This window comes from Citrus sinensis, chromosome 8 (genome assembly GCF_022201045.2).
Source record: "Citrus sinensis cultivar Valencia sweet orange chromosome 8, DVS_A1.0, whole genome shotgun sequence".
Lineage (NCBI taxonomy): Eukaryota > Viridiplantae > Streptophyta > Magnoliopsida > Sapindales > Rutaceae > Citrus > Citrus sinensis.
In genome coordinates, this window is record NC_068563.1 from 27,588,226 (window position 1) to 27,614,727 (window position 26,502).

General features: G+C 35.5%; 4 protein-coding genes across 5 annotated transcripts; all 4 read right to left on the reverse strand.

The window, feature by feature from the left end:
- Positions 1-451: 451 nt before the first annotated feature.
- LOC102630893 (uncharacterized) lies at positions 452-5,492 on the reverse strand. Of its 2 annotated transcripts, none has more exons than XM_006488045.3 (5): positions 5,327-5,492; positions 4,892-5,114; positions 3,871-4,046; positions 1,113-1,404; positions 452-799 (listed from the first exon to the last, which is right to left on the reverse strand). In XM_006488045.3, the coding sequence occupies exons 1-5, from the start codon at positions 5,388-5,390 to the stop codon at positions 733-735; spliced, it is 822 nt and encodes a 273-aa protein (XP_006488108.1). In that variant the 5' UTR covers positions 5,391-5,492; the 3' UTR covers positions 452-732. The 2 variants fall into 2 exon arrangements, with proteins under 2 accessions (XP_006488108.1, XP_006488109.1); XM_006488046.3 differs by having other exon boundaries at positions 5,308-5,476.
- A 741-nt stretch (positions 5,493-6,233) lies between these two features.
- Positions 6,234-10,744, reverse strand: LOC102606695 (uncharacterized). Its single transcript, XM_006488048.4, has 8 exons — positions 10,215-10,744; positions 9,199-9,702; positions 8,739-8,901; positions 8,125-8,416; positions 7,459-7,531; positions 7,292-7,382; positions 6,849-6,928; positions 6,234-6,667 (listed from the first exon to the last, which is right to left on the reverse strand). The coding sequence occupies exons 1-8, from the start codon at positions 10,332-10,334 to the stop codon at positions 6,443-6,445; spliced, it is 1,548 nt and encodes a 515-aa protein (XP_006488111.1). The 5' UTR covers positions 10,335-10,744; the 3' UTR covers positions 6,234-6,442.
- A 4,043-nt stretch (positions 10,745-14,787) lies between these two features.
- LOC102606993 (zinc finger CCCH domain-containing protein 24) lies at positions 14,788-21,835 on the reverse strand. Its single transcript, XM_006488049.4, has 14 exons — positions 21,111-21,835; positions 20,837-20,929; positions 20,420-20,749; positions 20,252-20,324; positions 19,265-19,397; positions 19,012-19,165; positions 18,053-18,151; positions 17,703-17,825; positions 17,181-17,348; positions 16,907-17,041; positions 16,580-16,675; positions 16,026-16,349; positions 15,356-15,399; positions 14,788-15,266 (listed from the first exon to the last, which is right to left on the reverse strand). Exons 1-14 carry the CDS (start codon positions 21,675-21,677, stop codon positions 15,023-15,025), a joined length of 2,583 nt encoding a protein of 860 aa, XP_006488112.1. The 5' UTR covers positions 21,678-21,835; the 3' UTR covers positions 14,788-15,022.
- A 76-nt stretch (positions 21,836-21,911) lies between these two features.
- LOC102607291 (probable E3 ubiquitin-protein ligase LOG2) lies at positions 21,912-25,001 on the reverse strand. The gene is made up of 3 exons (XM_006488050.4): positions 24,552-25,001; positions 23,287-23,767; positions 21,912-22,328 (listed from the first exon to the last, which is right to left on the reverse strand). Exons 1-3 carry the CDS (start codon positions 24,944-24,946, stop codon positions 22,212-22,214), a joined length of 993 nt encoding a protein of 330 aa, XP_006488113.1. The 5' UTR covers positions 24,947-25,001; the 3' UTR covers positions 21,912-22,211.
- Positions 25,002-26,502: the final 1,501 nt, after the last annotated feature.

Genomic DNA, 26,502 nt, shown 5'->3' on the forward strand with positions numbered 1-26,502 from the left:
CGATGCCACATAGCTAACTAACTCCGTATTATGCAGGAAGATAAGGGACCTTTTGGGAATATTATTGATCCCGTTGGTCTTGACTTGACTATCCAAGTCCAAGCCAACCTTTGCTGGCTTTATTGCATGAACGTTGACGTGTTGGATCATTTTGGGCAACTCCGCTTTCTTATTAATTTTTTTAAAAAACATAAACAACGTGCAATGTACAAAGGGTTATGAACATGAACGTCTATAATACTAATAATGTTGGTATCATATCATATTGTCGAGACAATCCTGAGAGCCCGCAACTTCAAATATCAAAACTGGGAATTCGTAGGGTGTGGCTAAATTGGACTAATGTGTTGTTTAACACGTTTTTCTTATCGAAGTTATATTGCACATCACGGCCTTCGCTTTTGAATTTGACAAGGTCAAGAACCTACCACACACATTTTTGCACATGGGGTTGTGTTGTGACATTACATAGGAATTATCATTCCATCATTTATTAATAATAATAATTATTATAATAATAAAAATCTTATCAAATATTGAAGTCAAATCGACTAAGTAACATATTCATGATTTTCTCACAAAAAATTTGGAAGAATTTTAATCGAACCATGCCGGAACTAGATTTAATTTCACTTCGACTTCCACTTGGCCTTTAGTGTTGAAGCAAAACCTGTTCTTGCCCAGCATAATAGAATAAATCTGTAACGCCGAGGCTTTTTTGCAGCTGCTTTCTTACCCAGCAGCCGGCTCTTCTACCAGGGAATGCTTTTCAAGAATGGCAATTGTCTCTTCCTTGGCGCTGGAACAAGTACATAAGAGTGAATTTAAATAATAATAACAATAATATGGATCCTATTCCTACCTACTTGAAATGATAGCAAGTACAGTGTTTCCATTAGATGAATAACAAATGTGTACTATCCACATGAAATTCCATTTAGACTGCAAATATGATGCCAACACAAGGCTTCAACCAATGCACATACTATTGAGCTAGCAGATCATCACTTTGTTGATGACTTTTAAGACCAAAAGCTTCCACTTCTATTTTCTTTTCACGCGATTTGGACGTTCACATATTATAAACATATGCAACTCAATTGGATGCTTACCTTCCAGGTCGAAGAATCTTGAACTTTCCTAGCCTGGTGAGATCCACAACTGTTGATCCCGCACGACCTGATGGAAGCACTCCACCATCATAAACGCACGCACAGCGTTCCCATAAGTTCTCAAAATCTTTGACGCTAACACTACTTGGCTGTCCAGTTAGATTTGCACTTGTGAGAGCCAATGCACTTTCCAAACCGCGGGCAATAACCCTGACAAAGTTGGAATCGGGCACTCGGACACCTATACTTTCCAATCCAGGATTCAAGGACTTCTCAAGGTTACTTGACTCGCCTGCAGAAATACCAGATATCTACTTTCACACCACACAAAATTCAATTTAACAGCTGTAATTAAACTAGACATATGTAGAAAGCAATGGACACAGATTGATGAGGGAGAAATTACTCTTTTTGACAATATATTATTAAAATGATCTTTCCATACCAGATAGTGTTAGACAAGGGCTGACCCGACCAAGATGTGAGATAACTACTGCCTAGAGTAGTTATCCCACTTACAAGTTAAATAACATGCAAGGAGTTTTTTTTTTTTTTTTTTGGGGGGGGGGGGGGGGGGGGTTTGAAGAGCGCTTCTTAGGAAAGTGAAGCTAAGTTAAACAAGTAAAATTGAAAAAGCAGAAAACATGGTATTGCAAAGGGCACAAAAGCTTTTCCAAACTAGTGATCGCTTTCTAACCAACCATCAACGGTGATTCAACCTTCGTAGATTCTTCTACTTCTAAGTCGCATACAACAAATATGGGATTCGGATTCTCAAATTTGAATTATCGATATCTTTGACATTGATATTAGAGCCAGTTTAGGGTTGTTTTAATTTCATTAAAGCACAGCTTTAGAAATTTGATGATGGTGTGCTTTGATTCCATGGATGTTAAAGCCGTGATTTTATATGTTATATAGCTCCAACATATGCCGAATGTTCTTGGAAATTTATGTGCGTAAATTCGGCCGGAGAGTTAGAAAACATGAACCCTAGAATGTGAAACTCAAAGCCTTCCATGGGACATAACTTTTGGTACAGTTAATCGTCTGGTATGATCTCCGTACGATTAGAAAGAGCTTTCATTTCAAGATACTACATGTGTAATTTGGAATTACGTATATGTGCAATTTGGAATTATATTGAGACAGATATGGTCAGTCGATGTTTTCTGGTTATAGATTAAGGTTTGCAGATTTTTTATGATGACGATGGACAGTGCTCATGGGCACAGCTCGTTTTAAGGGGAACTTGAGCTTCATTTCCTTCACCGATTGCAAATCTGAGACCACCATCAGGACAAAATTTGGAGTCTAATTGTGGTGATTCCACACCCATACAAGGCCTGGATGGTGACGTAACTCAAAAGGTTCTTAAAAATATTAGCCAATTCCATCTTAGAAACCAGGAAAAAAAAAAATTGATTCTCAAATAAACCTTTCTTAACTATGGCTATTAATTCTTTTATGTCTATCAATTTCTCATATGGGCGCAAAAAAATCCCACCACCATCATACTGTAAATTTTGTCCTAAGTTCAAAGGCAATCATGGATTTGCAAGTTGCAACCAGTGAAGGATGTAAAGCTCAAATACCCCTAGAGTGAGTAGCTCACAGGCACTATTCACCATCTCCGCCAAAAAATTTAAATCCCAATCCGCAACTAAAAACCTTCAAATGGTTATTTTTCTTTCTACTTAAGTCCAAATTATACATATGATATTGTAGAAAAGTTCTTTCTAATGGTACCAAGATCGCAGTAAACGATTAACTGTACTGAAAGTTATAAGCCTTAAACGACTACAAGTTTTATATTCTAGAATTCACATTTTCTAACTCTCTATACCGAATTGATGCACAAAAATTTTCACAAACATTATGCATATAATGATGCTATAAAAGCCATTAAATCACAGCCTAACATTCAAGGAATCAATTACCATCTCAAATTTGAAATGCAATTAAAACATGCTTTAATGATCTTCTATCAAATTCGAAAGGGTTTAACTAGAGTCTGGCTTTAATACCAATGTTAGAGATCATGACATGCTCATGATTTCAAATTCAAGTATCTGAATCCATAATTGTAGAATTCAAAGCGAAAGCTAAAGGATTTACCAAGGTTGAATCCGTATTCATAATTGGTTGGGAAGCTATCACGTAATTCTAAAGCTTCCTCGATTCACAGCAGAAGAACCCAAACAATTGCTACATGGCCAGACTAAATCCTTTTGAAGTTCTTAAAAACTCTTTGTATTTGTTCTTTGCCAATTGCATCTGCTTTTGCGCTTTCTACAATGTTGTATTCTCCGCTTGTTCAATTTTATGTGAATTATTAGAGATGATAGCAAGATGGAGAGAAGTTAGGCTTCCAAAGAACTACTTCTCACCAACTTCTCCCGGCACTTCCCCAAAAACTCTTTGACACGTTGTAAGTGGGATAACTACCATCACATCTTGTGTCAAGTCAGCCTATCATGGGTGATCCAATGAGCGATCTGCCCATGTCTAACATGGAGTATTAAAATTCAATTTAACAGCTGAAATACAACTAGACATATATAGGAATGGATACAGATTGGTGAAGGCAAACTTACACGTTTTGGCAAGACATTAAAAAGATCTTTCTCATACCTGATAGCATACCTAATAAAGTAACAACATTTTATTTTATTAATTATTATTATTATTATTATTATTCTTCTTATTCTTATTATTATTATTTTTGGTTGCAAAGATACACACAACAGTTACTGACCTCGACTTAATACGACTGTAACAGGCCCTGGAAGCAGAGAATCGAGCAAGCCATGAGGCAAATGATCTGTGACAGCAAAGCGATTAATGTCTGATACATCCCCAACACAGATTGCAAGAGGGCTTGTATGTTTACGTCCTTTAATCTCGTAAATTCGATTAACTGCTTCCGAAGAACTGCAATTACGATCAAATGTAAGGAAAGTGAAATCTTACTTATCTTAATCTTGTGACTACAACTACCAAATTTAAAACGGCCACAAAATTCTAAAACTTCGCAATACACTGACTTTTGCTTTATTAATTATATTTACTATAGGGGCCTCCGAGTTTTTGAAAATCTTATTCTTATATAACCTCCCTTCAGCGTCTTCAACCTTTCCTTCTGCAGATGTAACACTTCTTAGAGAAATGCTCAACCAGTAGAAAGTTCTGCCAATTACCCATGTAGGATGGTTGTTTCATCAAAACAGGGTTTCTAATCTATCTAAGATAAGTCTGAGTTCAATCTATCTAAGAATTACTCATCTAGCCACTTCAACATCTTAATTACGTAGACCATGGAACAAAATCTACCATCTGAATTCCTATTATAAGGAAGAAATCAAATAAAGAAGGCATAACTTGGCAATCAATTTAACCTACCAATCTTATCCATTAGCTGGGCTTAAAATCTACATAGAGGATGCAAGGCTGAGTGAAATAGCACAGGAGATACAGAACAATGAAATATCAACATGATTCAACCATTGCAATTAATTATACTATATGACTCCATAAATGCATTTATATACAATCTCAATGAATTTGTAATTCCAGTTGATTCAAAAACTACTCTTTACATCCCAAATCATCTTACATCCTGACATTTCATTTTTTGTCATTTATTTGAAATCTTTTGTAATGCAATGTTCTCAAATTAAAGACATTCAACAACCAAAATAAACGACAAAAAATGCTTATGACAATCAAGCAAAATAAATTACAGCCGAAAGAGAAAGAAAAGAATTAAATGGTGGTACCAAGCATCACATGCGAATCCATAAAGTGTATCCGTGGGAACCGCAATAACTTTGCCAGTTTTCAGAGCTTGAATTGCCTCTTCGGCATGAGCTTCAGTTGCAGGACGAACCAAACCCGCCTTATTTTCAACACTAACTTGACCATTCTCCAAACAGAACGCCATTTTCTTTGGGAATCTCCTATTCAAGTACAAGAATGAAACAAACCGCAACTTGGGCACACCTAAAAATGTTAATTACCATCAAAACTCACTTCAATATATGCAAAAATTAAAACAACGTTAGTATCAAGATTGAAACTTGAAGTAAACCCAGCTCCAAACAGTGTAAACAGCAACTCGGTTCGGTTGAGATATGAGTTTCAGGTCGTGTAAAGCAAAAAATAATAGAGCGAGTAAGAGATTCTGATTACTGACGATTGTGATTAAAGAGCACCTATGAGAGAAACACGACTGCTAAGAAGAGGAAGTTTCTCTGCAATTCTTAGCGAGAAACTCATAGCAGTACTCTGCTTCGCTTCTTGCTCAGAAGTTGCAGTTAGTTAAGTCCCCCTTCCCCCGGATGACGCTCTCGCACTGTTTTGTGTAACATGTGCCCTATATTCTACTTGAAAAGGATGGTATTTATCACCAATCACCCTTATGTTTGTTAGAGTTATCAAAACGGTTCATTTAATAGTTATATACTTATATACCTCCTCTGCTGTCAGCCAGTCGATTAATTTCGCAGTACGACAACCCAATTTTTTTTTTTTTTAATGAGAAAAATGAAAAAAGAAGCCCGAATCGAACTTGCACCTAATGAGTGTTGTCTTATTTATTTATAATTAAGTCAGATAATTGGATTCAAAAGCTGAGTTAGATTTTATTTAGTATTTTATTGTGGTTTTAATTTGTTTAATTATGCTGTTAAATGACACTAACTGTGTCTGTGTTAACATCAAGAGGGTAGGTACTTAAAAATTAAAATGATACATGATATATAATTGATAATACCAAAAACATCAAGGGTGGTAAGTGATAAATACTCATTTTGCCACCATGTGCTTCTCACGTTCATGAAAACTACTCACAATTAAGGAACTCTACCGCAATGCCAAATTGCCAACTGCCAGAGATGCGTCTCCACGTATATTTTGATTAAATTTGATGGATTTTCTTATATTTAAAATTCATTAGAGGCTTCTTTTAAGTCTGTTTCAAACCCCCCGGGTTGCCAATAAATTGAAAAAAAAATTGGAGAAATAATAAATCCAAAATGGTTTCTGTGCTGTAAACTCGGATTATGCTATTTGTTAATGGCTAATTACCAGCATAAACAACCATACAAGAACTACAAAAAATAAAATCCCTGTGAAACTGAAAAAGCTTCCATTTCTGGGGCTTTCAGCTTAGTCACATATTAATACTCTAATCATTTGGCAAAATGAGAGAAGCTCTTAACATCTATAAGGCATTATATTTTACAAGGTGTAAGAAATGCTTATCTTAGAGACAAGATAAATTTATGCATAGCGCTTTTCAGTTTGGCATAAACCAAATAGACAATAACTCAACCCCCACTAAAAGTTTCTGGATTTTCCACATCAGCTTGGTGCCGATCACGATGAGCTGTCTGTAATGGAGCTGGGAATAGAACTGGATGTTGCTGATTTGACCGAGCTTCCCATCTTTGTTTCCATCTCAAGAACTCAACAAGAATAGAGCTGCCACTCATGGCAACTCCAAACCCAGAAAATGTTGCAAGGAGTATAGATAGAACTGCTTGAACCCCAACCTGCAAGATACAAATTAATATTAGCTTCAGAAAAAAATTTTGTTTCTGAGAGTTATGTCAACGAAGTATTATCTTCTCTAGTCATCCTATCATTAACTGACTAAAAGGCTCCACAACCATTTGAGTTTCGGAGCACCTCACTTATTTTAGGTATAAAAAAAAAAAATTGCATAATGCTTACCAAGGAATAAAATATGTGAGCGAAGAGAACCACCAAAGCAAACTGAAATGATGCATAAACCCAGACAAATCTTCTTTTCACTGAACAAGTTCAAGGATTTGAGTCAGAAAATCTTGGATACAAATAATAAACAAGAATTATTATATCAATCAATGTAAGTGTTGATTAGTTCAGCTGGAGAAAACTCTTAAGGTGATACAAGAGGTGTGGGTTCGAATTCCAATTATGCCAGGGTTGAGGGATTTGTTTAAATTTATATGGTAATATGAAATCAAATTTATTTTTCTGAAAATTGATATAGCTGCTCAGTACAGAATTGGCGTTCTAGGCATGCACCACTTGTCCTCGTATTCCATTCTATAATCTACGACTTTTGCAAACAATATCTTTACATGATATTCAGTCATCTCAATTATATACCATAAGATTCTTTGCCAACCTACCCATGGTTGATGAAGTCATCGATGCAAGGAGACCTAGTACACAAGAAAATGGAAGAGATATGGCAATTGCTCCAGTTCCCATTTTTGCAACCTGCAAACAAACGGATATGTTAACAAGGAAATATAATGGACATTGTCACTGATTTGAATGAGGACGAATATCTTACCAGAAGCTGTTCAAGAAAACAAAAATAGGCAAGCATGCTGACAATAACGAGCACAGGCACTTCCTGCCAAACCCTACCCACAAGATTTCAACTGATAAGTTCTAAAGCAATTAATTACTTTGATAATTGAGATCATAATATGATAAATATCTGAACAAGTAACAATACAGAGATAACAAACACGAATTACAGATTTCTCACAAAAATTTCACTGGACTTAAGGCTGCACGGAACTCAATTAAGCACAGCTACATAAGACATAGTAGTTACGACATGGTGGATAGCATCGTAAAAATGAAGGTAGGAAGCTAATCTTGTATTTTTTCAAGTCAAAAACCAGAGCCTCGTATCACTTAAGCTTGAACACTTCTAATGAAGAGTTCATATCTGTGATCGACATCATTACCAAATCCATATCTACACTATGTATCAAATAAAATAACATTTTAACAGCAATCCACGATTGGTGTGTTTAACTCAAAATCTCTAGTAATAATAACATTGTATGAAGATCTGCCTGCATAGCATCAAAACTACAGTTCCAAAGAAATCACATTTTCCCGAATGCATGAACTTCAAATTTCCATTTCTTTGCCCTTGATAGTTCAGTAATCAAATATTGTGAATCTAATTTAAACATAAAAATCAATGTCAATAATCATGTACCTGTATCCATTGAGATCCGACAGTTGGCCTCTTGCTCCATTTCGAAATCGAGTACTCTGGATCCGTAAAAGAGTGACTGGTAGGTTCTGAACCTCTTGTTTGCACACATCACATGTCTTGTTACCTTTCATGGTAAACCATTTAATGGCACATTCTTTATGGGCCAGAGCAAGTTCACCCTTGCAGCTGCATTCCATTTTGAAGGTTTCACCTCCTTCACAAAGTTCAACCAGGCAAATTCTACAAACAGCTTCTTCCTCAGGTATGTCTTCACCATCAGCATCATTGTTTTCTGAAATGGGAGAATGTGATAAGACATTGCTGATAACCGCTTACATGTTCAGCAAACTGAGGGGAAAGGGGGAACGATGATTAAGAAATCACAGGATATAAATGTCTATACATAAATATGTTGAGCCTGGATGTTGCGAGAACAGAGAAATGAAAATGAAATATTTGAATAGAAACATGACTTTATAACTTTCTTCTAGTTGTCGGTCTCCAGCAATTAGAATGAAACCTCAATGCAAAGTTATACAAACTGCTTTGCATATTTAGTTCAGTAGAAGGATTACAGACAAGAGTGCCCTATGATGTTAAAACCAAAAATTTACCGGTATCTACTATCTGAGATGTGTTCGAAATCTCTTCTCCTTCCTTTACTCGAGGAGTTGCAGCAATTACTCGGAAAAACGAATCCATTCTCCTTATGCTTCCTTCTTTTCTATTCAAAGGAACTGAAAGTGAGCGAGATATCTGCTTCAGGGCTCCTTTTCTCTGCAAAAAGAAATTCAAAACATAGATAAAAATTGAAAAAAATTAAAAAAAAAAAAAAGCTAAGATCCTTGTATGTTAAAGATTTCACATTTATACTTGGCAAAGAATAAAAATTAGAGAAGAGGATAAAATAGGAAAGAGAAATTGTTTCTAAGTTAACATAGGTATGCATTAAGAATAACAGCTAGTGACTGAACTCCCCAGCTCCTGGCTGTTTGCAACCATGCAGGCAGAAAGCCCATTCCATCAATAAATTAATTAGAGAAGGTATCGAGGACGACAAGTGCAGAAACTTACACTTGAATTTGAAGAACCACCAAAGCTTCCACTGCCTGCAGAATCTAGGTTGGATTGCACAATTGGAGTTACAGGCAGCGATGATGTTCTCTTTATCCTAGGAGTAAATATTTTTGTTAGCGACAGTGACCTTGATATTAAGGGCTTATCTCTTGGTGTTGCGCATGAAGTTTCCGCAGCTTGGTTGGCAGCCTTCTCAACATCTAAGTTAGTATTTCGATACTTGAAATTTAGCTTTGGCAAGAAACCTTTTATGGATGACTTGGCTCTGGATGACGAAGGACCAGGGGAACCATTCATTCTCGCATCTGCAGAACAAGGCGTCAAGTTGAAATTTACCCTCCTGGGAGTTGGAGTGGGACTAGGCGTAGGGGGCATCCTCACTATGACAGAATCCTGTGAGGAAACTGCCAGCGTTCTTGAGGGTATCTCTAAGAAGAGATTTCTCCGCTTCCAATGTTGTAAATTACTGGTTTCTTCAGTGATTCCCATTGGGTCTTCAGCCTGAAAAATTGAACCATGGCACAATTAGATTATGAAGTGAGCAGGATCATGTGCAAAGAGGAGGCACATAATAATTTCTTCTATCAACCCAGCTTGTAGCCTTAACTTGGTCCTATAGCAATCGAGTAATTCGTGATCAAGGATTTAGGAATACTTCGTTAATAATCATCCTCTGAACTCTAATTCACTTCTTATTACCAAATATGGTTTACGTTAAATTCAAATTCAGAGGCAGGGATTCAATATTTCCAAATTATTGGTTACATTCAGCAATCACACAGTAACATAGGCTGCAGAGGAATTAAGACGTGTTTCAAGAAAAATTACAAGTAACCAAATAACTCACTCATTCTAGTTCATCTCAAAATTATCCACATAATATACATCATCAAAAAGTTTGAAACTTTCCAATAAAATGATTTATGGAGATGAAAAATGAAGCTGAGATACACTAAATTCAAGTAAAGGCATTACAGAAAAGGGGAGATTAGCAGAGAAGCTAAAGCACGAACCTTGTGAACTGGACCAGCTGCTTTATCAGTATTATTGTTATTGTTATTATTATTATTCTGGCTTGAACCCACATCATGTTCCTCATCAGGCACATGTTTCTCCTCCTCTTCAGTTCCCATTCTTGATCATAACAAGTCCAACAGGACACAAAACAAAACAAACCCAGAACCGAATCTTTCAAGCTGAAACAGAAGTTACAAACGGTGGTGGTGAGTGGTGAGTTTCTTGGTAAGTGTGTGGAGAGTCGCAGTATGAAATATAGAAATGTAGACACTGTGACACAGAACAGAGAGAGAAATAATTAAATAAAAAATGATAAAATGATAAAATGATAAATGTTAATGATTCTTATTTATGGAAAATCGCTAAAGGGAGGTGGAGGTGGAAAGCCTGGCCTACAGCATACTGTGCCACTCCACTGCGCGCGGACTCTTCACTATCAGTAACTACCTTTTTTTTTTGGCCTTTTTTTTCTTTTTTTGACTTTTTTTTTGTTTGTTATTTATTTATATTTCCAAATTATATAATAATACCCCATGCTGCAGCAGAAGAAGGGAGGGGATAAAAAATGCTTCGTTTCATTTCAACCTCTGAAGAAGGAGACGGTTAGAAATATTATTTCTTAATCTAATAATTCAATAAGGGACATGCTATTGCTCTTTTTTATAAAATTGGTCCTAAAACTAGACATTTCAAATCTCCTTATTATACATATCTATATATGAAATAGATATCAAGCCCTCACAAAAGTATTATGAGGCTAAAAATATTTAAAAGTCTGTCTCTTTGCGCAATGTTAATGGAGTAAAGACATCTATCATTTGTAAGAATTATTTGTCTGAACATGTACTCTATAAAATTTAATGTAATAATGTAAGTCCCAATTATATATATATACAATTGTAAATATCAGTGTAATGTATGTTATAATAGCAGTTATAAATATATGTATAATACAATTATTTAATGTGTTACCAGTATTAAAAAATATATATATGAAATAGAGACCTAGGTGTTAATTCCCATTTCTTTGATATGGCAACTCAAATTGCCATCACTCTTGAGTCTTGTCTTCGTTTATTAATTGTTCAAATGTATAGGATAGGAAATAGCCATTTTATCTTTTCCACACATAAAGAAAACAATCGCTCATTTTTGTTGACACATGCATCTAATATAATTTATCATATACAACATAACATCAAATCTATTTTTCGATATCCACACCATGGTAAGATTTAATTATGTAAAAAGAGCAAATTAAATTAGAAGTAATTTTATGTATCTTTTTTTAAAACGTTAGGGTTTACATATTCAAATTTTTAAAATTTGAACGTCCTTTCCCCATAATAGATATACATATATACACACATAATACACATGATAATTTAATTAGTGATATACGTGACTTTATGTTACAAATAACAAAAATTTAGAATAACGACAAACTTGTTAACTGGTTTGATCAGCTGAATAATGATTTTGCTAAAGTAAAATTTATTTGCATAAAGCTATTCACAAAAAAAAAAAAAAACACCCCTTCACACCAAAACTGTTTTGTGTACGTTTAAAAAACATTGCCTCGTATGTATCCTTAAAGCTTACTGTTACAATCTCTAAATTCTTCTTTTGAAGACACATGAGATGCTTGTGAACGTTTGGGATGATGGATGATTTCATGGGGATACACAAATTGATAAATCATTATATTTATGAGGTTGAAAATTGTACATTACAATAATACGTACGTTAAATTGTGAATAATATATACATATGAAGGGATATTAATGGGGTGTGATCCAAATGGCTTAATTATGGGCAGAGGTGGGAATTTAGCAAAACTGTTGAGTGTTTCTCAGGAAAATTAATACCGGATGTATCTTCTTGAAAAGGAGAGGAATTTATTAGGCCCCCTACTTTCTTTTGTGAATAAACGTCTGTTCACCAAAAAAAGTGTGCACCGGGCGGTGATGATGATGATGACAATTATTAATTAATCCGACAAAAGTCCACTGAAATCCCAATTCTGTGGATTTGAATTTCTAAAATATATAAGTGTAATATGTATGTTTATAATATGAAAAGACCAAGTCACAAATATCCCACATAACTCTTTAAATTTTTGGTAGTGTTTCTCCAATTCCAGAATTTGAGTTTCGTACGTTTGATTATTATGAATTATGAAAATGTTTATATCTTATTAATCACAAACGCATGCACATAACAACAAACTACTTAACATGTTAATAGCTTACTTTCTTGTGTCTTTTTGTATATTTGATGTTAAACTATAACTCAAATGACACCAAGAGATTATATAATCTATTTACTTTATTATTATTATTAATAAAGAAAGAAGAAAATGGTAAAGATTCTTAGTTTTCGAATCTTGATTTGGTCGGTCGATAATTCGTCAGAATTTCTTTACGCCACGGATTAACTGTTTAATTTATTATGGGACCAAATCAAAGGAACGTTTAATAGTTGATAGAAGCCTCTTTCTTGCTTGCTTGCTTGCTTTATGCTTTTCTAAAAGATGACAGGGAACTTCAAAGTTTGAAGTGGCGGGAGGCTTTTTTGTTGGCTAACAGCCTGTGGATGGATGGTAATCAACAAGCTGTCTCACTGGTCATTTTCATTTTATCTTTTAAACATCTGGTTAATCAGCAATTAAAAATCTTACCACTTTTATATAGTGGGTAGAATTTTTCTCAAGTATGTCAAAATATTCATTTAGATTATCATTTTCTGCCCATGTCAAATTTAGTATTGTGACAGTCCATTATTTTTTTGGTGACCTATCATTCTTAATTATGTGACTCCACCGAACCCATCTCTTTCTGTACCAACAATCACGAAGCCGCGCCTATATTAAACCCATACTCAATACGAGCTGTGTACTGGTATCCCATACTGCACCATACATGGTGCTTGCTCTTTACATAGCAAGGGCTTAAAAATAATGAACTGCCTTAATCAAGATTGTGTTAACGGCAGCTAAGGTAAGTTGACAACTAACAACTGCGGACTGCGGTGGTTACTGATGAAATGAGATAATTAAAAATTTTGAATTAAAGAAAGTACTTTTAACTGGTTAAAGTGGGAGACTCTGGTCAATTTTTGGAAAGTAGAAATTATATCGTTCCAGAGGCAGTGCGGAGGGTAGATTTTGATGTTGCCACAAAGATAAGAATCCATAGTGGGTGTGTAAAAAGATACCCCATTTGCTGACATGACCATGACTGCCAAACGCAGCCGAAAAAAGGAGCAGAGAGAAAGAGAATCCCACTAATTTATAAACAATAATTGAATTTTGATTTATTCGTGATCATCATCAAAACAAATTAAGAAAAGAGTTTTATCGTAATTCCAGAAATTACACATATTCCACTCTTTACTTTCAAATTTGCAGGGCAAAGCTTATGTGTTTTTTTGTTTGAAAAATGATGCTGCATCTGCATGTGTCCAAATCAATCATCAGCAAAGGCTGGATAAGTGCTACAAGTGTAAGATGTCTCAAGCGGAAGTCATTAAAAAGAAGAGAAAGCAAAAAGTAAAAGAAGCAGCGCAAGTAATACTCATGAGTAGGCATATGGATGGAGACTTTACAAAGAGTTTCTTCTTGTATGTTTGAAAGGAGACTTCAGCTTTTGTGACTTAGGTATTTATGTTTGGTGGGTATGGTAGGCATTGGCATCGAGATATGTACTAAGAAAAAGGGTAATAAAAGAATTATGGATTCATTTTGTATTTGGCTTTATGGTGAAAAAGTTGAGCTAAAACCAAAAAAAAAAAAAATGGCTATTGACTTTCTTTAACAAAGTACTCATTTTAACTTAAAGCTCACTTCACAGGCATATTTGTCAATCATTACTCTCATAGGCCTGCATTGGGGTACAATAATTTCAAATATGATTGAATTTTGTAACCAAAACAGGCCAAAAAAAGGGCAACAGTCCCAGATAAAAATTTTGGAAACTAAACAAAAAAAATCGGAGCGATTTAAGAATCCACAGACAAGCAATGGACATCCGTGCCAAATTCCCATCCAATCTTTACAAATCATAGTGGGAATATCCAACTTTTTTCTTTTCTTTTTTTTGATAAGGGGAAAATCCAACTTAGTTGTGAAGTAAAGTAACTAGCTCCACTCAGTTGTAACATCCAACATCGGTGCATCATCCGTCAGAAACCATTAGCTTTTAGCTCTACAGGTAACAATCAGGTGGAGGTGGATCCCTTTCAGTAATGGCTAAATTCACCTGTCAGCAGATGATTAGTTTGGGCCAAGGGTCTCAACTCTCAACTTCGATTGGAGCCGTGTCAAGAGTTCATTCATCTAGGTTGGGCTAGAATACAACCGCTATCAACAATTATAGTCATCTACACTTTCCGGTCCAAACCCATTTTTTATTTTTTATTTTTATTCCTTTTTTTCCAAACTCCATATTTCTGTTGTACAACGCCCACGCTGGGGGGGTCTCCAACTGAAAAATTAAGAGTGCAACTGAAAACTTGGGGTTTCCAACTAGAGGTCCGGGGGCCGCAGCAGACACTGACTCTAATGTAGTATTTTCTCAGTAAGTCTCTTTGAATTGTAATTGGTAAGGCCAAAAAACAGTTATGAGAATTCCGCCGACCATTCAACAGTTCCTTGTGTTCTCGAATCAATACAACAATTACGACCAAAGAATGGACGACAAGCTGTAACTATTAAAATTTTTATTGGCAGACATAAGAATCCTTCAAACGTTCAAATTGGAGTTGGCTGCATGGCAAAATTGTGGCATCTTGAGTTATGGTCTAATTACCTCTCCAAGAGCATCACCATTTCACAGTGCGAAGTATGTGGGAAAAGATCCACTGCCATGGCTTTTACAGGTTGGAAAGGCTTTGATATGGGCATGGATTTGGCTCTATGCCTGGCCAAACCAGCACTGCTCATGTTCCTCCACCCCCTGTTGTCTTTATTTTTCTCAATTTTATCTGGAGACGGTGTGCAAAGCTCAATAGCATTTGCTACTAAGGTTTCAGGGTTACATGATATGTAACTGCACACCAAGAAATGGCATACATGTCAAAGGTTGTAGAAACAATACATAGTAGAACAAGGAATATACAAAGTTTTAAGGAAACTAACACAAGCCTCTGCAGTCGTGCATGGGTCCTCAAAATTTTAATGACCTGCAACCGCCCAAAATCTGAATTAGCATAAGCAAGAACAAGTCAAGGCTGAAAAAGTTTCAAGTATAAAGCACAAGGTGCACTCTCATAGCCTTAACATGTAAGGTAAATTTAATCAAAGCATAAACCTTCTCAATAGCCATATTCAGTAGTGCTATTTAACCCTTTCTTTTTTAACTAAATTTTATTTTAAGAATTACCCAGAGGCATATCAACCAAGATATGTTAGCCTCAAAAGATGAAATACCATTGTAAGAATAAACAAGGAAAATGAAAGGGAAAATCCATTAAGCAAAGAAAATAATTAAATCCAACTTCAAACAAATAAATAAACATGATGTGGTAGCATAATACAAAACCTTCAGCTGTTGGTACTTGGTAGCATAAAAACAGGGAAATGCTTCATTGGATGCACACTGCATGAAACTTCAATTTTTCCACACTCAAGGGTGGACCCTAAACCCACCCTTATATTCTTCATTATGTGGTCTGAATAATAGTAAGGGGCTCCTTTTATAATATATTTTATTTCTCATAAACAATAGAAGGGCCTCTGTGATTACAGTAGGAGTCATTGAAAAAAATATAAATGTGAATGTCCACATACATAGGAGCGTGTTACTTACAGTGGGATGAAGTCCGCCGCGTGGGGGATCAACAATAGCAACCACATTTTTAAACGGCTGCACCGAAGAATTTCCCTCTGAAGTGCAATCCTTCTGAAGTTGGCTTTGTGGTTCTTTTCCACTGCCTTCCGGACAATTGGAATCAGCTATGTCATTTTCAGGGTCCTGGCCAGAGCACCCTTCATTTTCTGGAACATTGTCTCTGGAAGAGTCTTTCTCTTCAGCAATAGTAATTTCCTTGTTACTACCCTCAGATGCATGCTCATCTTCTTCCCGAAGGGGATTTAGGTAATCTTTCAGTAAAGATCCCATCACATCCTCTGCCTGTTGATCCATACAAATAAATAAATGATTAAATTTCTACAATAATTACAACAAAATCAATAAACATAAATAATTTAAATAGAGTCAACCCCCGAGAATAACAAGATGTTCTGGCTCATGATTTGTTTTCAAGGACAATCATATCTCAAATTTGTATCCTTTATGAACAACTACATTATAATTTCTACAAGTAAAACGGCTAGAGAGTGTCAAAAAAGTCAAAATCAAACCTTTGCACAGACAAATCTACAGTTTTTTACGCCATTAATTTCAGCATTCCGATGAGCATCAGAAACTGCAGAAGCATTCATTTCAATTCCGATAACCTGTAAATTGCAGAGTCCGAGAAGTCAAATCATTAAGAAAACGAAAACAAGATCGAATCAGCTTATTTCATAGATTACTACTCCCTGTTTACTGTTTCAAGAAGCCACCACTATATAAATCTATCCCTTTTCAAGTTACAATGTTATCCAAACAAGGTATCATACGTGTTACACAGGGTATTCAACACTAAAAGTACCCGAAGAATAACATGATATGTAGCTGACTATTACCATACCAACACGATGAGCTAATGTAAGCCCAATTGTTCCAGTTCCACAGCACACGTCAAAGAGCAAGGTATCAGGACCCAAATCAGCCCAATCCCCAGCAAGTGAATATAGCTTCTCTGCAGCTAGGGTATTAACCTGCGGTACATGCATACTCTGTAAAAATCTTTCATTTGCTTTTGTATATGGATGATAATCATTTGTGCATGCAAGATATTCAGCATTGTGAGAGAATTTTCAATTGAGCAAAAAGAGAAACAGAAACCAGAGGTCTAACCTGGAAAAAAGCAGTTGGAGATATGCAGAACCGAAGATTGCTTATAGAATCGTGGATTCTTGCTTCTACTACATCATTGCTTTCTTCTGGCTCACCATCTGCTTTTGGGATGGAAAGAAGACGCAATGGAGCATCAGCTGGAGCTACATTTGATACCCCTTGGTGATCCTACATAAATACCAAAAACCATATGATATAAGGATAAAACAAAGAAAGTATCTTACAGGTTACAAAATTTTGGGGCAGCAGCTCAGGCTTAGGCCAAATATTATTAAAGTACCAATGAAGCTAACTGTTTAAAGTATATGATGGCATATAATGCAATATCCTTGGATTTTACAAAAAGCCCAATGAAACAAAAGCTCCAAATAGTTACAAACCCTTGAAATAATAACCTCCCAACTCTCTCCCATTTTCCTGTTCTATACTGTCCCACGAGGCACTTCTTCCCAATAATTTAGTTAATTATGTATGTATTAACTTTTCTAATTACAGAGCAAAATCACGATAAGGAGCTCATACCTGAATGACCAAAGCTGTCAGTGGTAAAGATGGAGAACTTGCAGTAGCTCCAGCCGCAAAAGCTTTAGCCAACCTCTCAAATTCATTGTTTACCACTGCATCATCAAAGGTCGCTGAGGAGACCTGTGTAATCAAGATAGGGGGTGGGGGGGAACAAAAGCTATAAGAAAATACATAAGCAGAATACATTGAAAGGAAAACAATAATCTAATCCTTCATAAACCAAATTACATCGGCTTGAGCCAATTACAATTTAACATCATTCTTTTTTTAACATACTCCAGGACCTTCTGAATAAGTTATGGCTCATTAGTTCACTGAATCTGTCTACTAGTTCTTTAGACACAAACCTGTGCTATTAGCATGACCTCTGAAATGTTGACCTCTGAAATGTTGACCTCTAAATTCTCAACATCCAATGGCTTCCCTGGACTTCTTCCTTCTCGAACCTTAAATACACATCAAGATATAGAATGTTAAATTTAAGAGTATATGAAATCTCAGGTTCATTTTAACAGCATATTAGATAGAGGTGGCAATATGGGTCAGGATTCATTTATTCGATTCGATGCGAATTACATGGGTTTGGGTTTGAAAAAATTGATTCGTTTAATAAATGGGTGAATTCGATTTGATTCGCTAATTAAACGAATCGAATCCAGGTTTGAAGATATTGATTCGTTTATTCGTTTAGAATTCGTTTAATAAACAGGTCATAAACGAATCGAATACAAATGATTCGTTTAAAATTAGTTTACTTAAATTACTTTTTTGTTCTAAAATTTATTTGAAATTTTTTTTAAATTTGAAGGTTATTTGTATTATTAAGGATTTGGTATTTGGTATTTGGATGATTGTATATTTAATCCTATAATATGGTTTGATTATTTGTATTTTGTTGTAGGATATTAAATTTGTGGCTTTTTCATATTTTACTTTGCTTAATTTTGTTTATTAATTATATTTTTCTAAACGAATAGTAAACGAATCTTGATTCGTTATGGATTCGTAATAGGGTAAACGAATAATAAACGAATCCGGATTCAATTTGATTTGTTTATTAATTCTACTAAATGAATTAAACGAATCGAATCCGAATCCTGAGATTTCAATTCATTTAATAAACGAATCGAATCCGAATCAGTAGAATTTTGACCCAATTCATTTACGATTCAATTCGAAATCGATTCGTTTTGCCACCCCTAATATTACACAAATCCTAACTCAGTGCATAACAATGGTGAGAGAAGCCCAAAATTGTTTTTAAAAAAAAAAAAAACACTCAGTAGTCACTGTGAGCAACATGTACCGTTAACTGGCGCCAGAATCCACTATTTTTGAATCTGTTCCAAACTGGTAAGTCTGATTGCTGCAGAAATTCCTGAAAGATTGAAGCATATTTACAAGCAATTTCTGATACATTTGGGCAGTCCACAGGTTCTTCGACTGCTGTGACACCCTCCCTGAAAATCTCGTCTTTCAGTGAAGTAGCTCCAACACTAAGAAGTGTCTCCCAACAACAGCAACCAGAGAGAGAGTGAACAAAAGAGAATGCCTTTTACCTAAAGTTTCCAAGCATGAATCCTACAGTTGGTTTTGCCTGGAGAGAATATCCAACAGAAAACTCACACTTGTTACGGTATCCATTCACAAGTGGGGATCCAAGTATTCCCTCTAGTTTACATGGAAGACCACCTGCAGGATGTTAGATAGAACAAGGATAGAGATAAGAAAGGGCGGATCTAGGACTTTTTACAACCCTAGGCTAATTTATAAATTTATGGTAGACATTTGTGTGAATGTCGTTACTTGTAAAGGAGTAAAACAACATATATATCAAGCAACGTGACATCAAAACTCTTACCGAAATATATGTATTTAATAAAAGAATGATAATAATGTAACAAATAAGTTTATGATATAAATTATTAAACTTGTACATTAAAAAAATTATTTATGAAATTCTTTTTTATTTTATATAGAATGTGATATATTTGAATAATATCATTTAGCAAAAAGAAAAAGAACAAGTATATCTGTGAAGGAAATAAACCATGAAATTATGAAAATATTGTTAGTTGTTACTATAATTGTTTTATAACTTTCTAATACTAGTGACAATGTTATAATACATTGACATACTTTTTTTTTTTTGTTCAATTAGACCAAACCATAACATTTTTTATAATAAGTTAAAACAGTATTAATATTTTAAGCCCCAAAACAGTACTAATATTTTAAGCCCCTAATGATCTCAATTTAGTCAATAAATTATATATTTAACCATTTAATAAAATAAGTCACTCTAATTGAAAAAAATAAGGAAAGTGTTAAATTGGGGACATATTTGAAAATAAAATTAAAACCATATTATTATTTGAAAAATTATAAAAATTTAAGGTGCATGAATGAAATTTTCTTGGGCGATCAGGCGTGACACAGCCCGGCCTACCCCAGCCCAGCCCAGCCCAGCCCAGCCGTAGGTCTGCCTTTGGTGGAAAGAGTCCCAACACTTCTATTTGGAAAGACCTCATGGAGGAAAAACATACCTATCTCTCTTGATTTCATAATCCATTCTGGAAGTGAAACACCATTTGGACAAGCTTTACGCGCATTTCTAGTCTGTCCAAAACATTTGAAAAGTTCAGATATCTAAGAAATTGTACTGCATTGGTTTATAAGAAATGAAAAGCAAAACATAAATTGGCAATTCTAACAAGTTTTTTGAGCATCTGTGCGATTGAGTTCTTTTTGTGTTCCAATTGAACGCTGTAAGACATATGAGCAAGGGGTGTCACAACATCTCGTGCACTTTTAACCTTCAAGCCCGAACCATCTCCTGCTAAACCTTCATCGTTTCCATTACCATCTTCATGTCCATTTGAAGATGCATGGGCCTCAGCAAGTTCTCCAGGCACAGCAGATTCACTAGTTTGCTTGGCATTTCCGGATAGAGTCATAGGTGATTTGATATTCTTATCAAAAGATCGGGGAACAACATTAGCAACCTTTAAAGTCTTGTTTCCAATAGATATTCCTTCCAGCTCCTGCCTCATCAACACTCTCACATGAGTCAAAAGCTCATTACAAAATTTAAGAAGCAGTAACACTAAACAGTAATAAACAAACGATACCTCTACTGCATTTTTCAATTGCTCTACACTTTCAAACTTCACAAAACCCACAGTCATGCCTTTCTTTTTCTTTGCAGATTTGTATAAAATTCCCTGCCAAAATAAGCATTTCTCATGAACAAGCAAGTCAATTATACTTTGGCTGTGAGTGATTCCATTTCAAAGCAATTGTGGATTTAAAAACAGTAAAATGTTCTTCACTGTTGTCAGAATACATTAATAAAAAAAAATATCTTTAATTTCTTAAGTTTAAAGAAACTGTTTTAGCACTCACATGATCTGCGAGAAACTTCTTCAAGTTATCAGAATGCCACTTTCTAGGCAAATGCACCAAACATTTACTAAGCTCAACATCTTGATCGCCGTCGCCGTCGCCGTCAACCACCGCCTCCGTCATCATAACCTCCTCCACTGCGTCTTCCTTCGCTTCACATTTATCTCCATCCTCCAATTTCCTCGCCTTCTTGGCCCGCTCCGACGTCGGGTCCCACGTGTCATCGGGTCTGATTCGGAGCTCCTCTTCGCCGTGAGCGTACCTGCAGGTGCTTCCATGGCAGCACGTGCCGACCTTCCTGAAGTAGGAGCAGAGACTGGTTTTGTGTAGAGGGTGAAGTGAAGGGGAAGGCGAAGGCTCAGCTGATTCTGATTGTGGGCCCTCCGTTGCCAGGTCCTCTCTTTTGCGTTTCTCGGCCGCGGTAGTGGTGACGTCATCTGTCGATTGCGGAATGGAAGGTTGGATTTGTTCGTCGTCGGCGTTTTGTAGAGGTTCGTTGTGACTGGTTGGATCTTGACCGTTGATTGGAGGCGGGAGGTTTAGGGTTTCAGTTGGAAATGATGCCATTGCGGTTACCACCCAATTTCCCCCACTACCGGCACACCACTGTGATTTATTCTTGGTTTGTGACTGTTTAGTATTTTATATGAGAACGTGATTTTTTTTTTCTTTGTAATTATTATTAAAAAGAAAAGAAAATTGTTAAAACTTCAAATTTTAGTCTAAGCATGCATTACGAACACGTACCGGCAACCATTTACGCTATAATAGAATGCGTAAGGTTGAAACGTAAGAAAAAAATTGTGTGAGCGAAAACAACCACGGCCATAATCTGTTGAGATTATATGTTGTTGTTAACTAGCAATGATGTCTTTCGTTTAATACATATATTAAGGATTCCTCGACAGGCTTACACAACAGTAATTAGATAATGCTTTGAACCAAGGTACCAAACCCAAAAAAAAAATCAAAAGAATTTCTATATGTAACTCATAGAACAGCACGAAACCATATATACATGAGAAGTCATTGGCCCAACAATTTTTTCTTCCCTTCTTTTTTCGAGTACAAAAGCCAATCATTTGGGAGCAGAGACCGTCCTCAATCATCAGCTGCATTATTCACCTTAATTTCCAGCAGCCTCTCAACCGGTTGCCTGCAAATTGGACACCGGTTTGTCTGGAACTGCAAAACCTTCGCACATTCACTGCACATGCACTGCATAGACAGAACGAAGGACGTAAGATCGTCAACATATCCAGATAGCCAACCCAATACACACCCCAACATGGGCCCAAAACCTTGTAAATTGGTCTTTTACTGTTCTTCAACAATTCATCCTTCCTCCATGGAATATATATATATATAGAAATACTTCTTCAAGCAAATTTTTAAATGGGAGCTGAAAACAACACATGATGCTTCCCTAAGTGGGTGGAGTGGGCAAACAACAAAGTAGAAAACGAGTAAAATATTACTTGTACTGTTGTTGAACCTTTCCAGTGCATTTAAGGGGAGTTGGCTGAAACATTTACAACCTACAGCATCCAACCATGGGCTTAAGAATAGAGCCACAACCTACAACATGCAACTGAGCTCCCACTTTTCAGTTCAGAGAACAACCTTCAACACTGGCTATGGTGAAGTCTAGTGGAGATGAACACTTTATTCTAAACCAAAATTTTGGAACATTCCCAACTGTCCTTTTCTAAAGCCGATGACTAGGTTATATGACAAGGAAAAATTTGTATATCAGAAGTATCAAAAGCCTACCTAAAGCAGATTGAAAAGCCACATATAGCAACAAATACGATGTGGATACACCTAATCCGTGTAGAGAAGAAACGTCAAAGGCCTACCAGACATGCACTACTGTTTCTTACAATCTGCATCTGATCTCAACTAAAAGTTATTAATAGCGGATGGTGTGCATATACACAAGTATTTATGTTATCAGATGACTTGCTATTCTTCTAAACTGCTGCCATTAATTGCTAATAAAAAATTTGACTCGAGATGGATAAAACACTGACGGCTATGTTGTTAGTCCTCCCTTCAGATCTGGGTGAAAATTAGAGAGATACCTCTCCACTGCCTTCTTTCATTGCACCAAAAGAAAAATATATATATAAAAGACACAGATAGGGAAGAGAATTGAGTAATACTCTGAACATACCATGTGTCGGCATGGGAGAACCGTTGTGTCCCGTGGTTCCGACAAGCAGATGACACATTCTTTTCCAGAATCAGTCTCATCACCAGCAACTGTACTCCCAATTCCGTAAATTTCCTGAAGCTCATACCTCACTCTGTTCACCCACAAGATCTGCTTAATTACCTGTACATGGAAGCCACCTTCCTCTTTCTTTTCAAACACTGCCATAGTAATTTGAGAATTCCCGGTTGGATTTGCTTCTGCTTCGCTGGAATCTGCCGGGCGTGCCTCAGCCCTCACAATTATAGGATAAATTTCAGCATTCACCTTAGTTAACGCTATCTCATCAAACATTGACAAGTCAATCCCTGTTCCACAAGGTTGTCTAAACTTCTGGCCAAGACCTTGTTGGAAGGTTATGGTGACTGGTTTAAGCAGTTCTTCTTTGGTTGCAATTACAGTACAGTCTACATCTTCTTTACCGAAAAATGCGACAGTAATACTGCAGGAAAAAAGGAAAAAGAACAATAAACCACTAAGAAAAGAAGAATATTTGTTGACACATGCAAAATGTGATTCATATCATCCCTAAAACAAATGAACCATAAACATAAGAATGTCTATAAAGTAGTATACAGCTAAAAGCAAGACAATATTACTATGATAATTAACCAGGTTCATAATTTCAATGATTAGTAACTTTGTCAACAATATGCAGACCTTGATGAAGGTGGCTTCTCTCTAGATAACACTCATGACAATAACTGGGGAGTCCACCAGTATTATATTATTTGAACATCAGTAGCACCAAATGTTTACTTTGCAACCAGGTCATAAACCACATTTTTTAACTCAAATGTTAACGATGCTTGTCAACAAAACTTCAAGCAACCAAAGGATAAAATCCTCAAGCATCACTCAAAATCCAACATGTTATTCAGCTAAAGGAAGAATTAATGTTTTTCAGATGCCCAAAAAAACCAAGAAATCAACACCATTCCAAATTAAATTCAGCATCAATATAAGAAATTAAAAAAAAAATGAATAAACACTCCCATTTTCCACATGAACACCCTCAAACACATAAAAATTTCTCTCCTATAATTAGTATTCTTGATAGCTAAAAATCATTTGCATTTTCTTTTACAAAAATGAAACCCATAAAAAAAAAAAAAAACCACATCTAAGAATCATAACAAATCGTCAAATTTTCAAAACCAAACACATAAACCAAAAATAATAATAATAATAATTAGAACTCCAAATAAAATTAATAAAAATTTCACCTTCCAGGCGCCGCGGCATCAAAAGTGAAAGCAACAAGAAACTGCCCAGGATTCTCCTCGTCAGGCTCAACCCTAAGCGTCTCTTTTTTCACATTCACATCATTTCTAATCGTCACCGCCTTCTGGTGCTCCATATACTGCGGCGGAGGCGGGGGAGGCGGAGGGTGCGCCGGGTAATGCCCGCTCGGCATGTGATGGTAACCGTAGGCCCCGTGGACGGGCACAGGCGGAGGGTAGTATCCAGGGTAAAGAGGGTAGTATTGGTTCGGGTATTGAGACGGGTATGGCGTAGCAGCGGCGAACACGTATTGGCTTTGTGTTTGTCTGGTCGTCGGCGGCGGTGTCGGCGGTGGGATGTTGCTGTGGTGGCGCCTGTGGCTTCCAGAATTACCCATTATTTTTACTATTATTATTATTTTTTTTTTTGGGTAAAAACGAAAGAAATTGGACGTTTGGTTTGGTGGACCTATTTATAGGCTTTTTGGTTTTTTTTTTTTTTGGGGGGGGGTGGGGAGGGGGGGGAAGAGAAAATAAAGAGAGATTTTGGCTGTAAAAATGCTAAGAAAATGTGAGATTTGAGAATGAGTCTTTATCTCCTTTTTTGTCTTTGATGATTAAATAATAAAAATAAAAATATTTTAATGGATGAATATTTGAGAATTTGGTATTTATATGCTCATGTACAACTCAAAGACACCCACCTTGAGAATAGGGATGGTAATAGATTGGATCTTACTTAAGATCCACGTGATCCAAATATAATCCGATTGGATTTGGGTTGGTTTAAAATAGATTTAGATCGAATTTGAATATCGATGTGTGGATCTAAAACGGATTTGGAGTAGGTCTGGATCGATCGTAATATCTAAATCCATATCCATATCCACCCATCTTTTAATTTTATTTTATTTTAAAAGTTTTTTAACAATTGTAGAATTATAATATAATAAATTTTATTCATAGCATATTAATGGTATTTACCATACATTTAAACTCTTAAAACTTAAAGGTTAGTTTTGTAAATTTAAAGATTAGTCAGTCCCAAAGCATGTACATATAATATTTAAATTGCAAGCCAAGTAATACAACATGACAATTTATTTTATTATATTGGCCAAATAATTTTTAAGGAATATAATTATTCATATATTTAGTCAAATATGGCCATAATAAAAATAATAATGCATTGAATATAAATCATATTTAATTTATATGTCATTATCTAATGTTGTAGGAATGAATGTGGGTGTGTCATGGATATTAAAATGATGAAGGAAACAATAAAATATTAGATTGATCCTATAATTACTTTTGAAATATATTTTATTATCTCTCTTATTGGTTGTTTTGGTGTAAAAGTATAAGTTACAATATTTGTTATATTTTTGAGAAAAACTATATAATTTATTTGTTATTAATACATTTTGGCCTTCAATTTTCATTCTAAAAAATTATTACTTTTTTATTGCTGAATTTTAAAATTCATAACGGATCTAAAGTAGATTTGAATTATTATTATTTTTTTTTAGGGTAGATATAGATATTTATTTATTTTTTGGATCTAGATATGGAGCGAAAAATATGAATTCATGACAAATCTGGAGCAGATAAGGATTTTGATTTTTATTATGGATCTGGATCTAGAGTACAGTAGATCCAACTCATATCTGCCTCATTGCTATCACTACTCGAGGACATAGATTATAGAAAATTCTATAATTTTAAAAACAAAATTGTGAATATTTTTTAGTCTTTTCTGTTATTATTTTGTTATTTGCTCTAATTATATTTGAAATTGTCGAATTTACCTAGTATATGTTGCTTTTCTAAAAAGTAGGAAATTGATATGGTACGCTTTCCCGATGAATGTGTGTATATTCTCATTTTTCATTCTTTGAAAAAAAAATAATTAATTTGTTGAATTTACGCACTTAAAAAAGTGAGCCCTCGC